Source organism: Rhipicephalus microplus, chromosome 2 (assembly GCF_043290135.1).
Source record: "Rhipicephalus microplus isolate Deutch F79 chromosome 2, USDA_Rmic, whole genome shotgun sequence".
Classification (NCBI taxonomy): domain Eukaryota; kingdom Metazoa; phylum Arthropoda; class Arachnida; order Ixodida; family Ixodidae; genus Rhipicephalus; species Rhipicephalus microplus.
Window position 1 is genome coordinate 246486512 of NC_134701.1, and position 25423 is coordinate 246511934.

The 25423-nt window shown below is 43.0% G+C and overlaps 1 protein-coding gene across 3 annotated transcripts in view; it reads left to right on the forward strand.

Annotated features, from left to right (window-relative positions):
* Positions 1-25072, forward strand: part of LOC119170190 (glutamate receptor 1) — a 159267-nt gene extending 134195 nt beyond the window's left edge. For 2 of the 3 annotated variants that reach the window (XM_037421272.2, XM_075878471.1), the window contains 8 exons: positions 1718-1933; positions 5850-6205; positions 10484-10682; positions 11578-11822; positions 16220-16328; positions 17830-17967; positions 23191-23265; positions 24504-25072. In XM_037421272.2, coding sequence (XP_037277169.2) covers positions 1718-1933; positions 5850-6205; positions 10484-10682; positions 11578-11822; positions 16220-16328; positions 17830-17967; positions 23191-23265; positions 24504-24605 — 1440 coding nt within the window. In that variant the 3' untranslated portion in view covers positions 24606-25072. Of the gene's footprint in view, positions 1-1717; positions 1934-5849; positions 6206-10483; positions 10683-11577; positions 11823-16219; positions 16329-17829; positions 17968-23190; positions 23291-24503 lie in introns of all 3 variants that reach the window. The other variant, XM_037421273.2, reaches the window with a different exon arrangement.
* Positions 25073-25423: the final 351 nt, after the last annotated feature.

Genomic DNA, 25423 nt, shown 5'->3' on the forward strand with positions numbered 1-25423 from the left:
GATCTGAGTCTGAGTGTGCCCGAGTGATACAACTGACGAGTCCGTCAGCCTAAAATTAGTTTCTTAGACTGTGGTGTCAATGCTCTTTAACACTGATATCTCGCCTAATCGTTACTCTTTCTGATGTCGTTTGGCATAGCATCTTCGAAAACAAGTTGAGAGTGCCTCCAAACCAGTAACGTTTTCTGGAAGAGATGGCAGCATAATATACATTAATTAAGCGATTCCCTGGAAGAGTTGGTAAAAGGAGGTCAAGGCTCCCACTACGCATATCGTGCCTCTGATTGATAAATAATGACACTGCTTTAGAATTCTTGTGAGGAGGCGTGAGTATAAACCTGAATCCAGGTAAAGCTGCTAGTATTGCTGAAAATGACTAGTTGCATGCGCGTAGCCAGAAATTTTATTCTGGGGGGGGAGGGGGGCACTTTTCTTATTTGATTTCTGGAGGGGCACCCTCTTGAAATGGCCATTTTTAGCTCTGTGTGTAATGGCAAAAAAAAAATTCTGAGAAGGGGGGGGGGGGCGCACTTCCCCGGCGTGCCACCCCCTGGCTACGACCCTGATTAGTTATGACCTTAGGCCGCCGAAAGAAAGCGGATCTCACTTAGACTCACTTAGACTCACTTAGAAAATATATTTTGTGCTTTGCATTCAATCGGACTCAGACCCACGAAAATTTTCCTGAGCCGAACTCACTCGGACCAACCCTCACAATTTTTTTTTTCAAATCGAACTAACCTCTAACTTACAAAAATACAAATTATTCGGATTTACTCAGACTCAGACCAGTGGCTAGATTTGAGCCTGAGTGAGTCTTATTCAATCGACTGATGAGTGAGTTTGCTCACCTGTGACTGCCTATATTGCGTGCAAGCTTCATTAGCTTTATTTTTCGTTTTTGCAATTTGTTCCTACTTTCAACTGACACTAGCAGCTCAATTGCGAAGACAATCTTTCACCTAAGTCCCGAATGAAGTGGTGCAAACTCTTGAGCGTTTTAAATGTTAAATGTCAGTACCGATGCTCTATTGAAACAGCTGCATAGTGTTAGTGCCTAAAACACTAACACTAACAATATGCCATTTTAGGCATAGTGTTAGTGCCTAAAATGCAGTGATGGTAATTAACGCTATGTACGCAAAGTATCGAAGATATCGTATAAGCTGCAAGTGAAAACCACCACTAGAAAAAAAACTTTAAATATGGATATCAAAGGCATCCTACACTTTTTATAACGTTTTACGAGTGCTCCGCTAATGGCGAGGTCCCTCAAAAATATTTTGAATGAAATTTACTATTGTGAGCCAATCATATATTTACAGCTCTCCTTATGAAGGATTAAAATTATATTTTTTTTGTTTTCCTCCGTTCACCCACCGAGGTGCTCTAGTGGCTGAGGTAGTCGGCTGCTGACCCACAGGTCGCAGGATGAAATCCTGGCTGCGGTGGCTGCATTTTCGATGGGGACGAAAATGCTGTAGGCCCGTGTACTCACATTTGGGTGCACGTTAAAAGACCCCTCGTGGTCGAACTTTCCGGACGCCTTCACTACTGCGTCTCTCAAAGTCATATTGTGGTTTTGAAACGTTAAACATAACATATGAATCAAATCATTTTTCTTTGTTCTTTCAGTCTCACAAACTCTTTTGCACAAGTGCACAATTCTCAAAACCAAAGCGTTTATTTAACCTTCGTGTTTTCTTGTCCACGATAGGAGGAGCCATATTTGATGTTCAAAAAGCCCGAACCAGGGCAAGTCCTAGTGGGAAACGACCAGTTTGAAGGGTACTGCAAGGACTTGGCCGACCTGATCGCCGACCAAGTGAAAGTTAACTACATCCTGAAGCTTGTCAACGACTCCAAGTACGGGGGTCGCGATGTCAACTCTCCTGCCGGATGGAATGGGATGGTCGGCGAACTTATCCGCCAGGTAAGATGTGTGGCTTACTTCAGAGTGACGTCAAAACAAAGAGGCAAACAAGTATCTTTGTCTGTGTTGTAATAAAACGAACACCTCAGCGCCACTTTCCTAGCCTGCAGTAGTTGCCCTGTGATAGTTGGTAAGACACACTGCTCTCATGGTTAAAACTTTATATGGATCAGTTAACCATTCGAGCTATGTCAAAGAAGGCGCATGCCACATTACTGTGCTTATACGTACATCTTTATGTGTCCGTTTCGTGGTTCTTATTGATGTGGGCTCCGACGATCTAGCATGCGTCGTCTCGCTTTCAAGCACGCTTAAACACATAAGCCTGGTATTCAACTATCTTTTATAAACACAAATGCTGCGAATGTTTTCTAACTTGTTGGCTACGTTGCGCGAAATGCGACCTAAGCTAACACCAAATTAGCGAACGTATGCGACGATGAGCTATAGCGGCTCTCGGGCAGGTTGGGCACACATATCTACCGTTTATATCAGCCACTCATCATATTATTAACCTCTAAAGGTTAATAATGGTGTTAGGACCACTTTAAGTTGCAGGTTTTTGATACTTACAAAAACATGATACGAACAAAAGCAGCAAACAAAGAAGCGCAGAAGATGCGAATAGAAATATGTTGCATCGACATACTTTCGAAGTTTACATAAGTAAGCCATCTGGCCTACCCCGATCCGAGACGACCCTTCTCTGCCGTATGTGGCTTGGGGTGTCTTTCACGAACGCTTTTGCCTGCCGCATCGGAATGAGAGACAGCGCTACATGCGACCATTGCGACAATGACGAAACAATTGAACATATTTTATGTCAGTGCCCCCAGTACAGCTCTCAGCGACAGTCCCTCTCAGCAGTGTTTGCTCGCCTCGACGACCAGCCATTTTCTGAGCAGTCAATCTTGGAATGTCGGAAAGATCGAACTTCACACCAGAAAGCAACGAAGGCGCTGATGAAGTTTCTGCGAGCGACCCGCCTCGTTGAACGATTGTGACACTACTGTGTGCGAGTGTGTGTATGTGTGTTTGTGCTTCTCTTCCTCCCTTTCCCCTTACCCTTTCCCCAGTGCAGGGTAGCAAACCGGATATGTTTTCTGGTTAACCTCCCTGCCTTTCCGCATTAAATTTTTCTCTCTCTACATAAGTAAGTTACATTAGGAGAGCTGCCATAATAAGCACCGTCTGCAACCGTACACATGTTGGTTAAGTAGCCCCACACTGGAGCTTTACACACGTAATTACCGTAAAGAGAACCGAAAGAACATGATCCCAAAGCTGCGTGTAGCAATTAGCACTCTATCTTGATTTCGATCGCATCGATTTGATAATTAGCTGTTCCAAAGAAAGCAGTCACCAAAACATTAGGTCGCTTGTCGATTGCCTTAATCACGAACGCAATCTATTCTATAGAGTACAGAGTCGTTTTAAAACTTAACAAAGACTAAGAAAGGGGAAACTAACGAGTTATCATGGGCAGATGTTTTCTCGCGCCACTTTTAATTAGGGAGAAACGTGTCGCATGGTGGAAGAAAAAAAAAGTGCGAGTATTTCTGTTCCTACTTGGAGGTGTACTCACATGAGTGTGTAAACGAAAACGCTTTGGAGATAATGAATTAGGCTAAAAAAATTTGGGTGATTAAAGTTTCTCACTAACAACTAAGCTTTCGATTCAAATGTGCATCTTCTTAAGCTAGCACAAACATTTGTTTATTGCCGAAAATTAAAAGTATGAACAAAAAAGGCGATTGATTGAGGGGTCCTTTCTTTTCTTGACATAACCTAAGAAAATGAACGGACAATGAACGTAAGAAAGGTATGGCGTGTACTTGCATTAATTTCAGTGTAGGAATTCATACATAAATAAAATTAACTGGATTGAATAAAAGATTAAGTCGCCGTACGTAGGTCTCAAACATACATTTTTCGGATAAGGCATTCTATGCTCTGCGAAATGTGCTACAGCGGCAGTCGCTTTCCCATCTTCCTTACTGGGCACTCATTTTTGTGCAATGCTAAAGATTCTAGCCAGCGTCGCTCACCGCCAAGACGGCGAGAGTGTAAGACTGTTTCGTTGTCAGCTGGCATCACTCAGCGAGTGATGGTATGATGAGCTTGAAGCTGACCAATAAACTGTCGTACACCAGCAGAGGCATCAAGCCTGTCAGAACGAGGCTTTCGCTATAAATTGATGAGGAGCATAGATCGATGGCTCGTTTCTTTTTTTAGACATAACCTAATGAAACCCCAAACAATGAAGCTAATAAATGCATAAAAGACATTTAAGCACGTTTTACCTGCATCATAGTAATTATTAAATAATTTCAAATGAATTAAAGAGAATTAAAGCGGGTGTCACTGTAGCTCTATCACTAGAGCATCAGGCGTGTATACAAAGGTTGTAGGTTCGGTTCCTACCTGGGTCATGTCACTTTTTCATCCTCTTTTATTTCTCTTCATTCGTGTCATAATTACTATACCTCAGATCAAGCACAGAATCATTGTCCTCTATATCTACTTTAGCTTCACTGTATGTTGGTTTCATTATATTGTGTCCAACTTGAATGTACGTTACTCAGTTTCTATAGCCAAAAGAGTTGTGTTTTAATGTTGCCGAGAAGAATAGCACGCCATTTTATTTTTGCATAAAATGCTTACGCATGTATCGCTGTTAATTGGGCAGCAGTAATATTTTGGTTATTTTGTTGATGAAAATGTCTTGCGCCCATCTTGGGCAATAATATCAACCAAATGTTCTAACAATACCAACACATAGGTCATTTTAAGCTTCAACGATGCTGCACATTGATAACAGGCCGGAGACATGAACATGGATGTTATATGACTTTGTAAATGAAGACTTTGTATAACCATTGTATAGTTTTGAAACTTGCATAGTCACTGGAGATCAAAATTTATATTTCTGAACTCCGTTTAAGGTTTAATGTACATTTAAACATGTGGATACTCAGAACTGTGCCCGTTTTATGTTCAAATGTTCATTCAATTGTTCTAACATATAAAACTTTACTTCCCGACCCTAACATGCTACCTTGCGTCAATTTCACAGCATGTGGGCGATTTACTCCGGCTTCATGGCTAGCCAAATTGTTTCGTTCGCACAAACAACAACTTCGTCATTTTGTGAAGTCGACCTACTCGGTCGTTACCATACGTTAATTGTTGCACTGGCATGCTCAATGTTCAAGTGTTCACAAGTGTCTAACTTCAAGTGTTTACCGCTAGAAAGAAGCTTAAATTCAGTTCATTCCCCACTTCTGTGTCAATATAAGTCTCTAAAACAAAATACACGTGTACAAAGATACACGAAGCATAAGCACAAACCAAGGCAATCATGAGGTGCCGTATAGTCATATAGCAACTCGCTGTCTTCTTCACTAGTTTCTTATTAACAAATAAAATTATACATTTGACGCAGTAAACTTTGTCTCATTTAGCGATTGCATGAACGCGTTTCATCAAAACATGTCAGCCGACATTTCTTTCGGGAAAACCATAAGAAAAAACCAGTGCAGAATAACCCTTTGAACTGACGTTCGTTTTCGGAAAGCGGCCACATATAGTCGTACACCAGAAGGCATAAGCAACTGTGATATGCATGCGTGCCAGATAAATGACCATTAGCTCAAATATAAAAGCTGTTACAAAACAAAAAAAATGAAAGCCACCTTTGGTCCCTGAAGGTCACAAAACTAAGGTGAAAAAAGCTGTGGTGAAGAAACATCCAGGTCATGCCAAGCCTGCATGCCTGGTCATGCCAGGCGTGTATACGAGTACAAACTCGCCGAAATATGTGTTCTAGATCCGAACTCTATTCTCATTTTGCTGAGCATAGGATCTATAGGTCATGCGTAACCGCTCCTGTTTAATGTGATTATTTTCGTTGCAGGAGGCGGACATTGCTATCGCACCCCTGACTATCACGTCAGCCCGGGAGCGGGTGATCGACTTCACTAAGCCTTTTATGTCGTTGGGAATCAGCATCATGATTAAGAAGCCCATGAAGATGAAGCCCGGAGTGTTCTCCTTCATGAACCCGCTGTCGCGAGAGATCTGGATGTGCATCATATTCGCCTACGTGGGCGTCTCTGTGGTGCTCTTCCTCGTCAGCCGGTTCTCGCCACACGAGTGGCGCTACGAGGAGACCTTCGTGGGGCCCTCGGTGTCCAATGACTTCTCGCTCTACAACAGTCTCTGGTTCTCCCTGGGAGCCTTCATGCAACAGGGGTGCGACATCTGCCCCAGGTAGGCCTGCCCGGGGAGCTCGCCTCCGTTTCACGGCACCATTTGCAAACCATGTCGTGGGCTCCTGCCTCACACCTGCTGCATTGACGTGTAGCTGCGTTCGACGAAATCAATGTGCCCGAACAGGATTCGTTAGGTAGCGCTTCTGGTACTAGCTAGCGTCGCTCTGCACGCACAAAACCAGTGTCACTACGCGAGTTACTACAGTTCCTATCAGATGTGGTCTCCGGAAGGAATACATACAATTGGGCCATGGGGTAGCGTCGACATGTTTACACATGCTCCAGTGAGCAGTATCGCTACTGTGATGAGATATATAGGTGGTGTTTACAAAAAAAACCAAAACAAATACCGGGACCACTGTTTGAAGAAGAAGGCTCTCATGTTTACACAGGCATTAATAAGCAGACGTGGATCAGATAGGCTAAACAAAAGACGTCGAGAGGTGAGCCTCACCGAAAAACAAGACCAGTCGTAACGGTGTTTGCTTTTTGTGTAATCGTGATTTCGTATCTTCTGGGTCTAGCGTCACTGTCTCAAATCCAATCCGGTACCGACGTTTTTAGCGAAGATGTCAGCTGAATAGTTTTTTACACTTAGCCAGCATACCACGAGAACAGCTGGTTTACAGAAACGTGCATCTAGCCTTCGCTTTTTGGAAATAATAGTTGACGAAATACAGTGTTTCAGTGAAGCATATGTAGGCCCATGTGCTCAGATTTGGGTGCACGTTAAAGAACCCCAGGTGATCGAAATTTCCGGAGCCTTCCACTACGGTGTCTCTCATAATCTTATGGTGGTTTGGGCGTTAAACCCCACAAATCGATCAATCAATCAATCATTTAAGCATATATTAATTAATTAGCCTGCAGCACATGACATGACTTGCAAAGGAGCCGATTTGCAGGGTAGTAAAAACACACCCTGTTTCGAGAAGCTCCCTCTGATTCTCAGTGTGGGCACCGTTTCCACCGCTCGGCCTGCTTATACTTTTGGTTTTGCCTTATCTTTTGAAATAGTTGTTTTGTTGCCTGATTAGTCCGAATGACGCACGCCCTAAGGAAGAGCATGTACACACAGGCACAGAAGTGCACTTGATCACAAGTGAAGAAAAAAGTTTGACACTGGGGAGAACGGTACAACTAAATAGCACAAACTTCACCAGCTGTGAGGATCTTCTTGCACGATGAATGTTACTTCCCATGCCCCTTATTAAGCGCACATCTTGGTATTGCACAGTTCAAGCAACGTTAGCATCTCAACTGTCGCCGACGTCGTTGTATTTTCGCATGTGTGCGATGATGTAAGTCACCATCAAAGCATTGTAACTCGTTATGTGTTGATGTAGCTATACCTTTCCGCCATTGCAGCCCCGCAGCTATAGAAGCAAATTCACTTAATATATTTCACGCACCACTTTTCTTTCTCCTTCTAACAACAAAAGCATACCCATTTTCCTCCTTCGTTTAACCACTGTGACATATCAGAACTTCTTGTTTGGCATTGATAGATACTCCACTGTCAGTTTCTTTCTCAGGTTACAATTATTTTGCGCTTAATCATGAACGCAAACAAGCTGGAGGAGAAAGATGCTGTTAACTGCAAGCAGATGAATCTTCATCAGAAAGACTGATACTGCCATACCAGAGTCCATGCTTTCAGTAAACTTGAGCGATATAATTGCGCAGGAGTAAACTTGAGATACGTTGTACTAGCTGAGAAATAATGACAAAAGTAACGCTCGCTCACGTTAGAAGTAAGTGTAATCCCCAGACGTCAACTTGTGGAAGTCACTCAAACTCACTATAATTAAATACATTTTGTGCTTTGGACTCACTTGGACTCACACCCACCACTTTTCTTAAACCGAACTCACATGGACTCCAACTCCACTAAACATTACTAAGCCGGACTCACTCAGACTCACAGCTTGATCTGAATGTGAGTGAATCCGAGTGAGTCGACTCATGAGACCATTAGCCTTGAATTAACTTTTCAAAACCTGGTGTCAATGCTCTTTAACACTAATGTCCTACGTATTCGGTGCTCTTATTGACGGCGATTAGTACAGTACCTTCAAATACGAGTTATGAGTTATTAGTAAAGTCATTTTTCTTGGAAGAGACAACACAGGATATATTTATGAAAAACTTCCCCGGAAGAGTTGGCGAGAAAAAAATCGAGGCACCCCCCCCCCCCTACTTATCTCGCACCTCTGATCAATTAATATTGAAATTGTTTATGACGGACATCGCTTTGGAGTACGAGGTAGTAGTCGTGAATACAGTTTAGACTGATAGCAAAGCTGAAGAATGTATAGCTAGGTCCATAATTTATCAGCACTCACTCAATAAATGTGTCGCGTTTAGGACTCACTCGGACTTACACTCACCAAAATTTCCATAGGCCGAACTCACTCAAACTCAGACTCATAACTCGATCTGAGTCTGAGTGAATTCGAGTGAGTTGACTTATGAGTGAGTTTTCCGACCTATCGTAATCACTGCGTACAAGTTGTACTTAGAAAAACTATTGACAGCAACAAACAATTCGTCTTCGGGTCCTGATGGGGCTTGCATATCTTAAAAATATAGGCAGTCACCGATATCGATTACGTGTCATTCATACCGTCATATATATTATCTTACTTTCTTGTTTTTATAATACCAATTATGTTCCTCTCCTACTGCATTTGCAATAAGCAATAAAAAGATTACAAATGACCTCCTAAATGCATCTAGAATGACAAGTGTGCGTTAAAAATACCATGCTATGAACAAGGAAGAATTTGCCATATTCTTTCTAAGGTATTTTGCCACTCCTTGTTCCTAAGGCACCAAAGTATCTTTTTGCTAACACTCTCCTTTGAAACATCGTCTCAATGATTTTACTTGTAACAAAGAATTTATTGGTTCTATGTATAGTCGACTTCTTTGAGGGCCAAAGTCTCGACAGATAGGATGTCTAGTTGATGACTCAAGCCAGTGTTACCATTGTACCAATCCTGTCGTCGTCGCTATGCCCTCCCAACTCCCCATTTCTCCGTTCCTCCCCGATGCCAAGTAATCCTCTTAGTCTCCTCTATCAGCCGCCTCATACCGTTTTGTGCTTTTCGCCGATGCCTGGTGTTAAGTTGATGGAAACCTTACCCACACTGACGACGGGCAGATGTCGTAACCTTATCGGTGGACGGCGCCCAGGACTACGGGGCCCGGAGACGAATTGGCCCTGACGGGCAAATAACCCCAGAGCGAGGCGTTGTGTTGGGCCGTTCAGGGGCGATCGAGATAAGCCTATGTTTTGTTTCTACCAGCTTGTGTAACTTTGCTAAACCCTGTCAGCTACATGAGCTTAGGTCAATGACAGCTAGTTTGTACATCTCGTATGAGTGTTTCATGTCCAGAGGCAGACAGCTTTAGGCTTGTTTTCTTTCTTCCTTACAGATCGTTTTAGAATACTATCTTGAGTGTAGTGTTTTTTATGCACATGAGTACAATATATAAACACAGAGGGTATGCACCACACTCTGATCTTCCATTGGCTGATTGCAAGCTGCAGTGAACGTTAGTTACCTAGTGAGAAAATGAAGCGAATCATGCCTGCTGTGATTGCTTGCGCAGTTTTGAAAATTGCACGGAATTACAGAAGGTGGCCAATCCAGCTGCCTTCTTGACGGTACACGCTTATTGGTTGGATCGTTAAGCGACACATCTTTGAGTGCTTGTTTTCATTTTTGTTGTTTAGCAGAGCATATTAAATTTGACAGAATAAAGCAAAGCGGTTTCATAGCCGAAGCTTAAGAACAGCACTTGAAGCAAGTACAGAAAAAAATCACAACGTAGTTTTGACTTGATCTCTACTGGTATGCTGATGGGTCAGACTATGAATTGAGAAGAATGAATGGACAAATATACTAATGGTGTACAATTTACTGGCAGGTGGGTTTGTGATGCATTTTTCACAAATAAAACTGCACAAATCTACTCAGGCACAAAGAAGACACCTCACAGAGACCAGTTGCAGCCATGGCTCTGCGCTGTGTTTTCTTTGTATTTTACTACGTTGTGCTGTTTTATGTTCCAACTAACAGCGAAAGCGTGCCCGATTTTTTTTATATGACCACGAGGAAGGCATAATCAGATTCTGGCATTCGCCCCTACCTGAATCAACAAATCTCGGCAATGACTCGCTTGAGTTTATTGGGCATTTCCTTTTACATACAATGAAAGTTCATCGTTCTAAAACAGCCCGCCCTGAAGTCTGGGCTTTTTCTTGCAGATCGGTGGCCGGTCGAATTGTTGGCAGTGTGTGGTGGTTCTTCACGCTCATAATCATATCGAGCTACACTGCCAACCTGGCCGCCTTCTTGACCGTCGAGAGAATGGTCACGCCCATCAATTCAGCCGACGACCTTGCCAAACAAACGGAGGTCGAGTACGGCACGCTCTCATTCTCCTCTACCCAAGAGTTCTTCCGGGTAAGCACACGGATCACACACAACAGAAATAAGTTAGCATTTTTAATCAGGAGAGGAACGACGCCTATGCATCTCTATTAAAAGCGCTTTCTGTGCTAGTTCATGGTTTTCGCTAAAACAGCTATCTAATAAGCATCGGTCGGTTTTTTTTACATTACTATATTTACAACAATTTTTCAGCGTTTATGTGATTTTCTTGATCTGGTCACTTTCCTTAACATGCATATTCAACTTATTTTCCTTTCTATGAAACAAAAGGGCTAACATTACTCATAAAAACATTGCTTCAGCGAAAAACTAAAAATGTTTCAATGCCCAATGTCCTGCACCTTATTTACATTTCACCGATGAAAGCTTGAGAACGCTATAACTCGGTAATTTACATTATTCATACGGCACAGTGTAGAGCATTAAGCATAGTGTTTGTGTGATGAAGTAAATGAAAGAATTACCTGTATTTTGTCGTTTCAGCGGCATCCTTTGGAACAATATTTTCTGTAGAAAATTTGCAAATAACTATGCTTAAAGAAACTTTTTGTTAGTTTACGATGATATCTTAAATAAATCTGGGAAGCATCTGTTAGTAACAGTTATATTATCGTGTTAATAGTCTGAAAAATATCCATTATCTTATGGTCTAACTAGATTATATATTATGGTTTAACTATATCATATAGGGGGTCTAACACCTAAAATAACTGCCTTATAGCACTAAATGAAACAAACTGTCTCGTGAACTCATTATTATAACTGAAACACTTGTTATATGTTTTGGCAATAGGCGGTCAGCCTTTCCTGCTCTTTAAATCTTATTTACCTGTCTTCTTGGACTCGCGGGTAAAATGCGCGATGCATTTAATGTCCTGTCATAACGCTTGCATCGGCTTCATTACAGCGCTCCAAAATCGCCGTGTACGCACGGATGTGGGAGTTCATGAACACCCGCAAGCACGTCTTCACGTCCACGTACGAAGAAGGGATTCGGCGCGTGCGCGAGTCCAAGGGCAAGTACGCCTTCCTCATGGAGTCCACCAAGAACGACTACATCAACGAGAGACACCCCTGCGACACCATGAAAGTGGGCAGGAACCTCGACGCCAAGGGATACGGCGTCGCTACGCCGCTTGGCTCGAATCTAAGGTACGGCGACAAAGAGAAAAAAAAACACGAATCGATGAAAAGGAAAATACAGGGAGGTTAACCTGGTAGATTTAGCCAGTTTGCTAACCTGCGTAAAGGTGGAAAAATAGGGTTTGTACAGAAGACAGAAATATATATATATATATAAATGAATAAAAACAAAAAAACGTAAAAAACACATACATGTGCACACACGCAGGGCGTTCACATCAAAGCCGCTCTAAGAGCCAGCTTGAACGCAAGAAGTGCAGTAGCGCTTGCACAGCCTTCACTCGACACGTTGGGTCAGGGGTTCTCATGTATGCATCACTTGTTTCGCATAGGCAACAACTTCTGTCACAATGTCGAAATAATATGAACGGTTTCACGTCCCAAATCCGTCGTATAATTATGAGGGACTGCGTAGTCGAGAGATCCGGACATTTCGACAAAATGGTGTTCTTTAGCGTGCACTGATAGCAAGCAGTGCACGGGCTTGTACCGTTTCGCCTCCATCAAAATGTCACCGACGCAGCCGGAATCGAACCGGGGACCTTTAGGTGAGCATTCGAGCACCGTAACCACAGTTGCACTGAGGCAGATTTCTGTTACAAGGTTAATCGAGTAGTAAATGGTGAAGAGGACGCATAGCAGACATAAACAAATTATAAACTCGCGGTAACTACTTAGGTTAACCCTCTCTGTGTCTACTCTGCATTTGGGTGGGACTATTTACAAAATTATCAACACTTGACATCACAAGGACGACAATTCGCATATAAAAACAAATATTCGGCCCCCTTAAGATTTCTCGTAAAAAAATGGAACGATTAGGGTTTCTTAGTGAATAGAGAGTACCTTCACATACCGCATATTCTACCGCTGATAATGCACTTGCAGAGTTTCTTAATTATTGGCAGTATTACCTCAACATGCAGTAAAAAAGAAACTTTCTAAAATTCCCAAAGATATATCTTCTATGAGATAAACACAACTTTTAAGGGCTAAGGCGGAATCGGGTCTCCATATAATTAAGGCATAAGCAGTTTCAGTGGCTTTAAAAACGTGGACAGTGTTTGATCAAAATGGCCAACCGTGCGTTATTCGTTTGACCTTAACCACAGTTGCATCTGCCGCCTTAAAGTTTTCTACGCTACTATAAAGGAGATTTCTTTCTGAAAGAACTATTTTGAACGCCTTCTAATCTAACACAGAACGTGTGAGTGCTCTCATGAAGGAATTAAGCGTTTGCTGTTTCCTTATAGGTTCAACCCTTCTGCAAGACTACATAATTGCTGCCACTAGTATAATGGCAATAAAAACATCCCCACACAAAAAGTGCCATTGCAAAGTTTGCTACGCATAGTGTGAGACCATGCGGTGAGACCGATGGCAACGAGTAGCCGCTTTATGGATGATATCTAAAATAGTCCAAGGCAGACTTTAGAAGGAAGCCAAACTGCATTCTGCTGCTAATGGTATTCACTGTGTTACATAAATATTGTGCTTTTTATCTAGCGAAAATGCCTAGAATATAGCTTTTATAAAACGTACACATCATCATCATCATCATCATCATCCTGACTACGTCCACTGCAGGACAAAGGCATCTCCCATGTTCCGCCAGTTAACCCGGTCCTGTGCTTGCTGCTGCCAATTTATACCCCCAAACTTCTTAATCTCATCTGCCCACCTAACCTTCTGTCTCCCCCTAACCCGCTTGCCTTCTCTGGGAATCCAGTTAGTTACCCTTAACGACCAGCGGTTATCCTGTCTACGCGCTACATGCCCGGCCCATGTCCATTTCTTTTTCTTGATTTCAGCTATGATATCCTTAACCCCCGTTTGTTCCCTAATCCACTCTGCTCTCTTCTTGTCTCTTAAGTTTACACCTACCATTTTTCTTTCCATTGCTCGCTGCGTCGTCCTCAATTTAAGCTGAACCATCTTTGTAAGTCTCCAGGTTTCTGCTCCGTAGCTAAGTACCGGCAAGATACAGCTGTTATATACCTTTCTCTTGAGGGATAGTGGCAATTTACCTGCCATAATTTGAGAGTGCTTGCCAAATGTGCTCCACCCCATTCTTATTCTTCTAGTTACTTCAATCTCGTGGTCAGGCTCCACAGTTATGACCTGCCCTAAGTAGACATAGTCTTTTACAACTTGAAGTGCACTATTACCTATCTCGAGGCGCTGCTCTTTTCCGAGGTTGTTGTACATTACTTTTGTTTTCTGCAGATTCATTTTAAGACCCACCTTTCTGCTCTCCTTGTCTAACTCCGTAATCATGAGTTGAAATTCGTCCCCTGAGTTACTCAGCAATGCAACGTCATCGACGAAGCGCAGGTTACTACGGTACTCTCCATTAACTCTTATCCCTAGCTGTTCCCATCCTAGGCTTCTGAAAGCCTCCTGTAAGCACGCGGTAAATAGCATTGGGGAGATTGTGTCCCCCTGCCTTACACCCTTCTTGATTGGTATTCTGTTGCTTTCTTTATGAAGCACTATGATAGCAGTTGATCCCCTGTAGATTTCTTCCGGGATGTTTATATATACTTCATCTACGCCCTGATTCCGCAGTGTCTGTATGACGGCTGATATTTCTACTCAATCAAACGCCTTCTCGTAATCTATGAAGGCTATGTATAGTGGTTGGTTATATTCTGAGCATTTCTCTATTACCTGATTGATAGTATGAATGTGGTCGATTGTTGAGTAGCCTGTTCGCAATCCTGCTTGTTCCTTTGGTTGATTGAATTCTAATGTTTTCTTACTCTTTTAGCAATTACCTTTGTAAATAGCTTGTATACTACAGAGAGCAAGCTAATCGGCCTGTAATTCTTCAAGTCCTTGTCATCTCCTTTCTTGTGTATTAAGATGATGTTAGCGTTTTTCCAAGACTCTGGTACTCTTCCCGTCAGGAGACACCCCGTAAACAGGGTGGCTAGTTTTTCTAACACAATCTGTCCTCCATCTTTCAGCAGATCTGATGTTACCTGATCCTCACCAGCAGCTTTGCCTCTTTGCATGCTCTCCAAAGCTTTTCTGACTTCTTCTATCATTACTGGTGGGGTGTCATCTGGGTTACTGCTAGTTCTTGTAGTATTAAAGTCGTGGTTGTCCCTGCTACTGTACAGATCTCTGTAAAACTCCTCCGCTATTTCAACTATCCTATCCATATTGGTAGTTATTTTGCCCTCTTTGTTCCTTAGTGCATACATCCGATTTTTGCATATCCCAAGTTCCCTCTTCACTGCTTTGACGCTTCCTCCGTTTTTCAGAGCGTGTACACATGCAAACGTACACATAAAGCTCTCTGATTTATTTACTTCAGCTAATTAATGATGAGCAGGGCAACCTGCCTGTGAAGACTGTGTGCGAACGATAGCCGTATTGTTTCTAATATGAGCACATTAGAACCACAATATATGACTGTACCAATGAAATAATGTTACATATTCAAAGGTCGGCAAACTCGCCCATGAGTCGACTCAACCACACTCACGCAGACTGAAATCATGCCATGAGCCAGTGTCTCAATGAGTCTGGGTGATAAAAAAGTTGGCGAATCTCAGTACGAGTGAGCCACGAGGGCAAAATCTATGTCATAAAGCAAGCCCACATTTTCTGCCAAGCTATGTACCTAGCTATTGCACGGTAGGTAAGTAACGGTTCTTACAAGATGAGATCATGTAACGACAAAAATAAATTTTATCATTGCAAGCCTTAGAAAGAGCCCAATAGAGGTATGTTTGAGTGATCGTGATGTTACGTGTAGCGATAAAAACAGGGTAATTTACACAACACCTGGGGTGGTCTCCAAATATCTATAACCAGTTGACGCTAATGCAGTGCCACAAACAAATGCAAACGCGCATTCATACTTGATGTGAACCACGCTTGCAGAAATGGTTATATCGATCTGGTTTCTTTGTCTCGCCAGTCTAACTGTCTCAGGACCAGCAGAAATATGTGTTTACACAGAATATGTAAAACAGCATGATTGGCAATACCACGCACGTGTTTTCTGTACCACAATAATTCCTGTAGTTGTTGTTTTTATTTTTATCTCTTTCATTTTGCAACTGCTGCAGTACACTGCAAACAGCGTGGAAATAAATTAACGTGCAAGAAACTTCAAATCTATCAGTATAAATCATTTTTTTAATAATTTTAACCTTTTTTCCTCTCACAACTCTTTATGATCCCAAAAGCAATTGCGAAGCCCATTTGTTGTCTCCCGTATTTTATGCTGAGAAATATTCTCTTGTATTGTATTGTATTCTATCATGCACGATCTTTTTTACGCATTTTAGCATTGTAGATCCACCCACGTATAACAATGCGCCTAGAAGGTGCTGTAGGTACATGCAGAAGTATATCTAAAGAACTACCTACACGCTTGTTTTCTTCTGCAGGGACCGGCTGAATCTTGCCGTTCTCAGCATGAAAGAAAACGGAGACCTTGCTCGTTTAGAAAACAAATGGTGGTACGATCGCAGTGAATGCCGAAGCGGTGACAGCAAGGTGAGTGTTACAACCAGTCGTAATCTTTCAGCTGTTTGCTTAGGCATCACATCACGACAGTTTTTCATTTCATAAGGACATTGCAGTGAAGTGTTCACGTCCCACAAAAAATTGATATTGCTTACGCTCACTGGCATTCATTTAAATGATCACCCCCCACCCCACCAGAAAAAAAATATAAAATCTTCTATGCGTCTGCACGAATATTCGAATTTCTTGGGGCTGTTTACTTGTTTACTCACGGTTTCAGTTTTTATAACCACGAAGCATATTACAGGCAACTGTTGGCTGTTGGAGACCACTTCTTCGAGCACCATTCAAATTTACTGTGCAGCAGAGCTTATGTACTAAATTTGAAATAATTCAGTATGAACACGGGCACGTCTAGTGTGAATAAAGAAGAGTATTCCTATTTGCATGCTTAGAGATGACATGTGAAAAAAATATCAATAGATATTGCAAAAAAGTGGAGCTTTACGTTCCAGAACAACCATCTGCTTACAAAGCAAACGTCAAAGGGAAACACCGCAATATTTTTGACAACTTCAGCGGGAATTAAGCACATGAGGGGAACTTTATTTTTGCCTACGTCGAAATTCAGCCGCCACATTCAGGGTTTGACTCACAAGCGAAACTCTGCACTGAAGCGCTGTGGTATCTAAGCGACCACTGCTGGTCATGCAAAACTTGATATTTTACTTATATAATTTGACTGGATATTACAAGATGCATCTCCCACGATTTCTTCTACATTAATGATAATACAAATAATTGTTTCACAGCCCTTCACAAATACTGTCTTGCTACAGAAGCTATTAAGTGCAATGCCACTGACAGATTCTTCACAAACACTTCTAAGTTTCGCAGAAGGTGCAGTCTCCGTAAATGGACAAACATAAACACTGGAGGTAATCACTCTGCAAATATCAACTTTGCATGCCATTTTTTGTAATCTACAATGTTTCTAATATGTCTACAGTGTTGGCTTCTGTCACAGACAAAACTAATAGCTGAAGGTATTGTCATAGTTGTCTTAGTCAATGCCACTGAACATTGTACTGCAGCAGAAAAAAATGTAGAGTTTCTGTAAGGTTCCTGCCAGTACTATTAAATGAATTTTCTCAGTTTTACCTGTCAGCTAATGAAAGCTGTGTTCTAAACAAACCGTTTGCTGCGGAGCAGTAGGTCATACGGAGATGAGTGGCCGAAACCACAAATCGTTCAGCGTCGTCCTTAGTAACCTACTTCAAGACTGTAGCCATAATGTTGCATACCATTAAATATGTAGAAGTAGCTACACGCACCACTATTCTTCTTCTTCAATACAGTGTTTTCCTCCAAAGATGAATCAGTTAGTTCTGCACACACGTATTTGTTCTCGCACGTTCCAGTGCCTGCGCTGTAAAATTTTGAGCCAATAATCCCCGCAAACCGACTGTCCGAGCACTGTTGAAATGTTCTGATAGAAGGCTTCGATATATTTCTGCGTGTGTTATCGCAGGAGTCCACTCAGAACGAGCTCACACTAAGCAACGTCGCTGGTTGCTTTTACATCCTTATCGGAGGACTCGTGCTGGCCATGGTGGTGGCCTTGCTAGAGTTCTGCTACAAATCTCGCATGGAAGCGGCACGCTCGAAGGTAAGCAATCAAGTTATACGCAATCTCAATAGGGGGAGAGTCGAGAGTATTGGGGCACTTTTTACAGCTGTATACTTAGTTTTGTTGAACTTGAATGTAGAAAGATATAAAACATGAAGCAGAGTTGCAGTAATGTTGCTGCACCGATAGTTTTTTTTTTTTTTTTTAAGTGGCACCTACATCACAGTTTCCGTGATAACTAAGGTTTCCATACCTTTATATAGAGGAAGGTAGAACCGAGAGGGCTCTTTTTTGTTCCGCAGGAACTGCGTATTGACGCTGACATCATGTTACTGCTCGCGACTATAACCATATACTGAATGCAAATTTTAAAAAAATTAAAACTGAAAACAAAAACTTTGAATTTTCTTCCTTGAAAAAGAAAAACGAAAAAAACAAAGACAGCGAGGTTAACTCATTAGGCCAATTTATTTCCCGAATGTCATACTACTCATTATGAAAACCAGACACATCGTTGTCAAACTCGTCAAAGGCGACGGCCAGTGGGTCCCTTTCGCTTGAGGAACATCAAATCACCCAGCAGAAGCCTTTTTTTAAAGCACTGTGGCGGCAGTCTTGGCTGCACTGTACTACTTCTATAGGGCTGTGGGACCAACCTCTGTGAACTCTTCATTGGTATGCTTCCCAAATATACGCTAAGTACTTTCGTCTTAAATTTTAGGGGTGAAGCTCCTTATGACATGGCTTGTGCGTTTCCCGTTGTCGTAGTGCGTAACCTGTGGCACAAACCCGCATACCATTGGCACATACCCGCCTCTGGGCACATATCCACATGTCGACATGTTACTAAAAAAGTAGCACGGCGTCCTTATCACGCTCTCGGTGTTAACAGAGCGCTGACAGCATAAATGTGGTGCATACTCTCATTTAGTCCTTGGATTGTCCGAAGGATGGCGGTACTTGCATATGATGAATATATGATAAAAAGAAGGGAGGTGGCGGTACTTGAAGTGTTCTCTAGATGGACGGACGAACGCACAGACGGAAGCACGGACGGACGTACAGACGGAAGGACGGATGGACAAACGGACGCACGCGTAGATGGACGCACGAACGGGCGCACGTAAGGACGCACTGATGGACGTACGCACGGACGGACACACGAACAGACGCACGAACGGGCGCAAGTACGAACGGGCGGACGCGCGGACGGAAGCACGGACAGATTGACGGACGCTTCGCCCCACTCATCATCACTCATTTCATGAATATGCTGTGACTTTTTAGTTTTGCACAGCGTAACGCGGTGTGGCAGTAGGACAGAGAGGAATGAGGCAATGAACCATTTCTCCCTCAACTCAACTCTCCCAAATTACGTTTCCCAAGGTAAACGAAGTATAGGGCGGGTAAGATTCAGTCGTAATGCCGAAACTTTTTTTTAGGTGCGACGCTTATGAGTGTTCTTGGAAAAAAAATTACATAAGCGTTCAGAAAGAGGTTTATATCTGACATAATTACAGTTTAGACAGCAAAAACTTACATTGGGCACGCGAAAACCACAATTTGCAGTTGCAGAAAGCTCCATTTGCCGTAGACGCCGGTCATTACAGCCAAGCAATCAGTATGCCAGCCCCATTTAACGAATAGGTGGCTAACGTCTTTGAGGTAACCGCAGGAGATAAAGGCACACTGTACCACTCCTCTAACAGTCGCAAACCTCCCAACTCTTCCTAATGATCAATTACTAATTCATACATAAATGATGTAAAGCCTCAAGTTACACGTGTTTAGTAGTAACGAACGGCACAGACAATCCAAGCAAATAAGAGAGTCACATATAGTAAATAGCGAAATATTTTCATATCACTAATTGGTGCGAACAATATATGCCTCAACAGGAAACCAGCGGTTTTCGTGTAGTGATTTGTGATAACAAGGACAAGCCCTTAGTCGAAACGCTTCGTTCACCCTATCATATCGGTGCTGTTCGGCCAATATTGTTCGAATAACTACAGCAAAAGTTTAAAGATATTTGACAAAGCTATGAAGTTGGGCGTGTTGGTAATACGTAACTAAAGATAATGCGGCACGTAAAAAAATGGCAGCATATCCACGGAGTGAATGATGGAGAGTGGGGCGAAGCATCCGTCCATCCATTCGTTCTTGCTTCCGTCCGTCCATGCGTACGTGCGTCCATTCGCCCGTCCGTGCGTGCATCTGTTCGTGCGTCCACACGTTCATCTGTGCATCTGTCCCTGCGTCCGTCCCTGCGTTCGTCCATGCATCCGCCCCTGCGACCGTCCAAGCGTCCATCCGTCGGTGCAGCCATCCGTCAGTCCGTCCATACATCTGTCTGTGTGCCTGTTCGTCCATCTATTAAACACTCCAAGTACCACCACCTCGCATCTTTTCATCGTATATTCCTGATATAGAAGCACCGCCATCCAGCGGACATTCCAAGGACTAAACGAGAGGTGGCACACGCACATTTTCTTACGGCTTGCGCTTCGTGTCTACTTTCCACCTTTAACCTCCTCGACTTCATGGTATATACTAGTTCACTGTATTCATGGCACCGCGGCTCAACGCTCGCTAAACCTTTCTAAAACCAAGGAGGTTACGTCCAGCGAGTATAACGTAGCACCCCTTTTTTGTCAGATAGTGCTCAATGCCATGCCAATGGCTGCTAATGAGGAATGAGAGACAGGTGAATTCAGCTTTTAGTTAACGCGCACGCTACGAATTTTTCATTGTTCAACAACGCACAAGAGAAATCTCCCACCGATACCACCTTGCAGGTCAAAACGTAAGACTGGTTACACACTTCCACTACGACTACGACTACGAGGGACCAACAGGTACCACTATAAGGAGCTTCGCCTCTAAAACTGAAACACAAGTAAAAACTGAGACACAGAAAAGGGAAGGGCAAATATGAGTGCTCCTCTTTGCCCCTTCCCTTGACCTGTGTCTCAGTCTTTACACGTTACGTTATTATTAGTTTAAGTACGTTTGTTTTGTTAACACTGTTGTTTTAATCGTATCATATATCGACACAATGTACAATATAGTAAACCGAAACATGGGAACGTAGGTGTGCGCCAAGGTGGGTGTCCCGCTCCACTTATCGTCTGAGGGATGCACCCCACCTGCCTTTTACCTTTACACAATCGAACCTCTCTCGTTGTAGTTAAAAGTGTAAGGATATAGCCGTGAAAGTCTGATGAAAATGGCGACCGAGAACAACTGAAATGTTGAATTTTAAGAATTGTATAGTCCCAGATTTACCCTCAGAATACAAGGTTCAAAAAGGCAGCACATTATCTCTTCATTTGTTTTATTTATGCGTGCATTGCGAAGCTAGGTAACTTTGAGAGATGGGGTATAAAGGCAGGGAGTCCCCCCCCCCCCCTTCTTTTATGGAGAGATCTGCATATGCTTGTGAACACAAGCTCAAGCGGCAACCAATAACATTTTTCGTGTGTATTGCCGAGGATAATTTAAGATAGTCCGATAATTTCTTTTTGTAAGTGTTTTCTACAACTTTCTTCCTTTGCAGTTTTTGTTTCTATAGTTCGCATAATGTCATGATAGGATGACTCAGACTCTGGCGTTTTGTTCCCGTAAACACATATTTTCGTTTCAAAGCGTTGGTGCGTGCATTTTGGTTGTAGCTTTCAGTTCACAAATAACATTTACTGCAGGTCAACTCACTCAACGTATCTCAAAGGGTATGGACTGACTTAAGACGTCGCCGTTCACAACCACCGCTCGTCTAAGTGGCCACCTCATGAAATTTGTCGACAACCAGCTGCAAAAGCACGCTGAAAGCGATTGTGTAAGCCAGTGGCTCTCAATCATGGATGTTTCAGGGACACTTTGCGAAGCGGTAGAAGTGATTGAGCACCCCGTGCAGCGAAATAAAATGGCCGTAGTAAATTAATGCTACATGCAGTGTAAAATAGGTGCCTTTCATTTCTGCATGGCAATTGATCGTCAAACTAAAGCACCAGGCTGATTTGATCTCAACAACTTGTAGATTAGCTCTACGGTATGCACCCAAATTCAACCTGTTTCCAGCTATCTTGGCTTTTCAAGCAATCAAGGCTGGAAAAAACGCTGGGCCTGCGCGGAACGCGCAGCACTTTCACACGAAAGCTGAAAGAGCGGCCTTTAAGAGCCTTGTTTTCTAAGCACTTTTTGAGTAACTGCGACAAGCACATTTTCATGGTACCCTCAACGCCATAAATAATTACAATTTTCATGTAGTAGGCCAGCATTCGCTACGCTATCCTTCGTGTATATTCAGAGGAGCGTGGTACCCGCTATACACTTACAAGGAGCTCAGCGCTCTTTCTGTCTACCCTGTCCTTTTTCCTTTGTTCGCGCGCTGAAACACCTTGCTAACATGAACTTACAAGGAGTTTGTGCGTACTGTTTATGCAGTGGCTGACGACGATGAAGAATTATGCCTCAAGTGGGTATGCGCCAATGTTAATAGGTGAACAAGAACAAGCTTCTGTAATGGGTTGGAGCATTAGACAACCCACTCGTTACGCAATTCGCATTCTGTGACGCCTGGTTGTTCTTTTGCTGTTCTAAAGTGCTTTATTACTCACACTAACGCGATTCCTTTCCCGAGACCAAGCCTGCCTGAGGCAAGTCTGCAACGGAGTTCCATGCACCGGCGTGGTTCTGCGGTCCTGGACTGGCAAGCAGGGGACGCGAGTTCGAATTCCACTGTGTCTTTGGTGCTTTTATTTACTGCGTAGTTAAGGACACTTGTGGCGGTGGCGGACAACTACAGCGTATGCGACTCTTGTTGCGATCCTTGAACAGGTTTCGCTGTAAAATCGTGCTAGGCATCTATCGTTGTAAAGTGCAACGAAACTTTTACAGCCATTTGATGAAAGAACAAGGGCCATTTGATGAAAAGCAAAAGAAGCCTCTGTCAAGGGGCATAGTGTGGCTTCAAAAAACTGCCCAAGCATGGTTTTCGCGGACCCCCCAAAAGAACTTCGAGGGCCCTTTAGTGTCCGCGGGCTCCAATTTGAGAAACTCTGCTGAAGACCGAAGCTCTACGCTTGGTACTTATATACAAACAATATACCATCAAATGAAACGGAATTTTCCGAATAATAGCCCCTATCGAAGAGGTGACTTCGAGCGTATTTTTTCCTATATGCTCTGGTATTGAGAAGTATGTTCTCTGAGTTTGAATCTTGCTTTCTTTCTCACTCACGTGTTTCTGTTTCATTGCAGATGACGATGTATGAAGCTATGAAGGCTAAAGTACGAATGTCCATCACAGGGACACAACATGGCGATCGTGGAAGGGTACGGCAAGGCTCTCTCTAGTTGGGTACTTAACCTTATTCTGAGCTCTTGACATCGTCTTGAAACCCTATAGTTCCCTCACTTCCCTAACACACACTTGTCTGCTTGAGAGCACACTCGTATCTCACACACAGAACAACACTCGCTTGTTGCTTGCTTTATTATTAGCAGTTCTTCGCACCCGCCACCGTGGGTAGACTTCGGTGGCTTGTACTGCATCAGTTTTGCTAGACTTGGTGTCATATGTAAAAAAAAATAGTTTATAGGAATTTAGGTTCGTCTACTGTTTTGCGAGTGTGAAGAGTAGCTAATTGATAATGAATGGTTTCATGTTCTTAGCAATAGTTTTTTTTTTTGAAGTGCCGCCCTTCTCTATTAGGTTCAGTCTCCCACGGCTGCTGACTTAAACGGCTATCATCCAGTATAACCGACAACCTCGCGTACCTCATCTGCTACACTCATGCTACTTTTAATTGCATTAGTGCACAATATTTAAGGTACCCCTATATACAGCTGTTTCATTAAAAGTGACACAACTTAAAAAATACTGTGTCATGCACATGCCTGCAAGATAGTATGACCAATCATTTTTGTTTCTTTTACTCGAAGTCGTGTCATTCTGACAAAGTAAGAATAAATATCAACTGTTGTTTTCTGCAGTTCAGCGACAGTGCTATAGGATTCGCGAAACTAGTTACTGCCGTAGTCTCGCCATCTTACAGAACTACCGCCTGAAGGTACTGTAATAAACGAACAAAAAGGTTCAAAGAACGCAGAAATATTTTTATTCTATTTTCTTAATTCGGTCTGCAAAGTACAACATCTAAAATGCTAAGTACCATACTCACACGTGACGACAACGGTGGGTGCTATTACTCTGACTGTATTGTAAACGAGCAGTGCATGCTGAGAACCAATTTCAAGGCAGAAAAATATTGAGATGGTTCGGCGAGCTGAAACTATCGCAGGTGCTGTATTCCCACAATATGACGCATGCCACTTTCTGAGCAAGCGGATAGCGTGGCGGTTTGGGCTAGTTGGTAGAACATTACGGTTGTTATACCGCGAGCTGAACTCAGAACGACGACAGTGAGACGAGAAGACGAGCGATCATCTTCTTGTCCTTTTGTCGTTACTCTGAGCAAGCTGGGCTTCGTAGACGGCTTGTTCACAGTTAATTTCTCCCAGGCGATTTAAACGCTGATATCACTTCGCATCACCCCCATTTCTTTTGTCAGGTGCAACAGATGTACAGCCCCACATCAAATATGGTCGGTCCTGATCACGGTATCCTGGAACACCATGCTCTCTCCGGAGACAACACCCACACCCAGGTCTGACCACGGTTATGCCTCACGCTCACACCCCCGTGAAAAAAAGACTCCCAAGCACAGAAGACCAGACACTCGCGTGAACTCTGTGTGACAAACATTTCTGGACGAGGCCCGCGAGGTGGGACAGAGATCGGTACGTCGGAACTGGGCTCCGAGAAAGTATCAGCTGTGTTTGTGCGTTCGTGGGCCGACTCCAATGATTCTGAAGACGTGTGGAAGTTTACAGAGTACCTATCAAGGTTTTTATCAAGCTTCTCTTCACGCTGAGCCAATCGACACATTTACGTGCTTCTGTGCAATGCTATGTCACTTCAGTTCGCCCATTGGCACAATTATTGCCAGTAAGATCCTTGTTTCTGATATTCATCTAGTGTTTGAAGAGGCGCTGACTAGAAAAAAAAAGGAAAGTTAGAAAAGTACTAATCAGTCACGGAATTTCAAGTTGACGATGACGGACGAGAGTTTCGTCGCTTTGATTGTATATTTGAACGCTTTTCGGCATATAATAACTTGCGACCTACGTTCCGCCATTTTGTGAAGCTCAAACAATGTTTTGCTGAACTTACCAAAAGCTGCTGTTAAATCAGACTGAAAGAATGCCCAGTCACATTACGTTACCGGTGATTTCGCGCCGCACGTTTGCTTCTGTACGAACGCGAGCTCGTTAATATTTTTTTCAGATAAAGCCCCCATTATAATTCTAGAGGGGCGAGTGTGTGAGCTAACGTGTTCTTCGAGACAACTTCCTCCGTAACTGCCTGGAAACTTCGATAGGTGTGAAAAACAGGCCTCACTCTTCTAGCACGGATACATCATTTCAAAGC